The sequence below is a fragment of the Gadus macrocephalus genome, chromosome 10 (genome assembly GCF_031168955.1).
Source record: "Gadus macrocephalus chromosome 10, ASM3116895v1".
Classification (NCBI taxonomy): Eukaryota; Metazoa; Chordata; class Actinopteri; order Gadiformes; family Gadidae; genus Gadus; species Gadus macrocephalus.
The window spans coordinates 5,051,641-5,054,140 of record NC_082391.1 but is presented as its reverse complement, the minus strand read 5'-3'; the positions used below and the strand labels follow the sequence as shown (position 1 = coordinate 5,054,140).

The following is a 2,500-nucleotide window of genomic DNA, read 5'->3' as shown; positions in this document are numbered from 1 at the left end:
ACACGTCCATGGTGTACTCCTAGAGAGACCCCGTGGGCGGGGGGGGACGGGGGTCAGGAGGGGTCAGGGGGGGACGGGGGGGTCGAGAGGGGTCAAGGGTGGGATGGGGAGGAAGTGGGTTTGCTGATCATTTCTTACATTCATACTCAAAGGCTGATATAAAAACGGAAAGGCTGTTTTAGTCTGTTTGAATGTGTGCTTGCATGTGTACCTCGCCTGATTTGTCAACTCAAAGTCAAGTTAAAGACTGTTGAGACTTTATTAAACATGGTTACCTCTCATTTTTCACTAATTGTGTGGACGTACCATTTCAACATCCGACACGGGCCCAAAGCTGGTCACGTAAATGTCTGTTTTGACCTCAGTTACAGGACCTGGACCAGACACAGAGGCAAAGTGACTATTGTGCATCACGTACACAAACACAGAAGCAGGAGCGTCCACTGGGCATCACAGACACAGACGGGTGTGGCTGACAATGGCGCTGTTGGAATCAATCTCTAAAGTTTGCCAGCCAAAAGACCAAAGCTATCGAAACATAAAGTGAATACGTCGTTCAAATTGGCATAAATTATTTGTTTTGCCATAATGGTCAGTTTTTTAAGAACACGTCACTTTTTGTGGGTTTAACGCGCACACGAAGCGCACTACGTGGTCTGCTCCTGCCGCGCGCAGAGCGCCTGTCCCACCGCGCTGTTGATGTCCCCCGCTGGGCCAGAACTAGAGATTGGATGAATCCACGCAGGCTACCCGTACTGTTTACATGTGTACGGATGCGGCAACATGTGACACTGACACTGACGCTGATTCCAGCAGGGCATGGAAAGGCGAAATGTAACGCAAGCAGCATGTTCTGCTTGAGCTTCAACACTGAGAGACGGTCTACATACCCCCGAAACCAGGTCGCAGCCTGTTGTCATAGCCGTCCAGGAGTCGGTCCAGGATGCGGGTGAAATTCTCCGGATAGAGTCTCTCATCCTTTTTGGTTTGTCCTGATATTTTCTTTACACTGGGGTAAACGGCAAAAAAAACAGGATTTGGTTTGTTATCGTTTATAAACATTTGAACAACAAACCTTGGTCAATACAGACTTTGTTTGGTAAAGACTTTGGTTGACATAGACCGCGCTAGCCAGAGCGAACCCTATGACGCGCGCGGCGCTCAGCGCCACGGACAGCGGCACGGGCACCGCGTATTTCATGGGCGGAATCTTTCAGGCGTCTTTAAAAACTCACCAAGTAGCCATGCAGAAAAAGTAGATTAGAGTCAAGGTGTAACTGGGGCTCATCGCTTTCACCGGCTCCTTCTTGGCAGAAACCATCTTCATATGCCATGCTTCACGTGTCCTCACATGTCACCGCGCCAGACGCCTCTTCCCGGGCGTTGGAAGGACGCCGCGACGCAGAGGACGGCGCAAGGCAGGCGGCAAGTTCAGCATCTCCCGCAGTGTGTTCCAGGAGGCAGTTGGGAGGGCGGAGGGGGGGGGGGGGGCGTCACTTTGTCCGCGTAACAGCCGAACCACCTCGCGTCTTACCTTGTAGACACAACGACCTCTCGATCTGGAGGAATCTTTCTGCTTTGTCGCTTTTCGCTCACACTCCACAGAAGAAAAGCCTGTTTTCCCTCCGCTTGACTCTCACTCCTCACCAACGCATTCCCACAACACTAACCCACTCTATCTCCTCTGAAACTCTCTCATACCTCCCCCCTTCTCTTCCTCTCCGGCTCACTGCTCACTTCTGTTCTCCAGCTCAGCCGTTTGTCTCTGTTGCTCTCTCCTTTCCTCAGACACACGGCGCGCGCGCACGCACGCGCACACAAGCGCACGCATACATTCACACACATTTTCTCCCTCACACACACACACTTACAAACACACAAACACACACACATTCTATCTCTCTCTCTCTCATACACACACACACACACACACACACACACACACACACACACACACACACACACACACACACACACACACACACACACGCACACACACACACACACACACACACACCACCTCCTTGTCAGGTCACAGAGTGGACCAGTATTGCTCTCATTGTCCGGTTCCAAGTGACCAAGACGTCTCACTGAACAGCCTTAATCAGGTTAAATGTTTGGGTTCGAGCTGCACGTCGTCAGTGTTTCTGTGTTCTGGGCGCCTCTCTGAGCCCTAACGACGGCGCAGTAGCATTAACAGGACACTGCTCCACACTGAACTACTTCTGTACATTTGTGAATCCCTGTATTTAGATTCAAATGGGTCAGTCTTGTCGCAATACGCAATCACACACGCACACTTGTGTGTGCACACGCACGCTTGTGTGTGCAAACGCACACTTGTGTGTGCACACGCACGCTTGTGTGTGCAAACGCACACTTGTGTGTGCACACGCACGCTTGTGTGTGCACACGCACACTTGTGTGTGCAAGCGCACGCATACACAAACACACACACACACACACACACGCACACACACACACTTACACAGGTACTGTT

The 2,500-nt window shown here is 51.4% G+C and overlaps 1 protein-coding gene across 1 annotated transcript in view; it reads right to left on the bottom strand.

The window, feature by feature from the left end:
* The window catches only part of gabra4 (gamma-aminobutyric acid type A receptor subunit alpha4), a 13,887-nt gene extending 11,722 nt beyond the window's left edge, over nucleotides 1-2,165 (bottom strand). The window contains 4 exon segments of the mRNA XM_060062181.1: nucleotides 1-19; nucleotides 307-374; nucleotides 891-1,009; nucleotides 1,236-2,165. The exon segment at nucleotides 1-19 is cut by the window's left edge and continues 202 nt beyond it. Of these exon segments, the coding sequence (XP_059918164.1) occupies nucleotides 1-19; nucleotides 307-374; nucleotides 891-1,009; nucleotides 1,236-1,327 (298 nt within the window). The 5' untranslated portion in view covers nucleotides 1,328-2,165.
* Nucleotides 2,166-2,500: the final 335 nt, after the last annotated feature.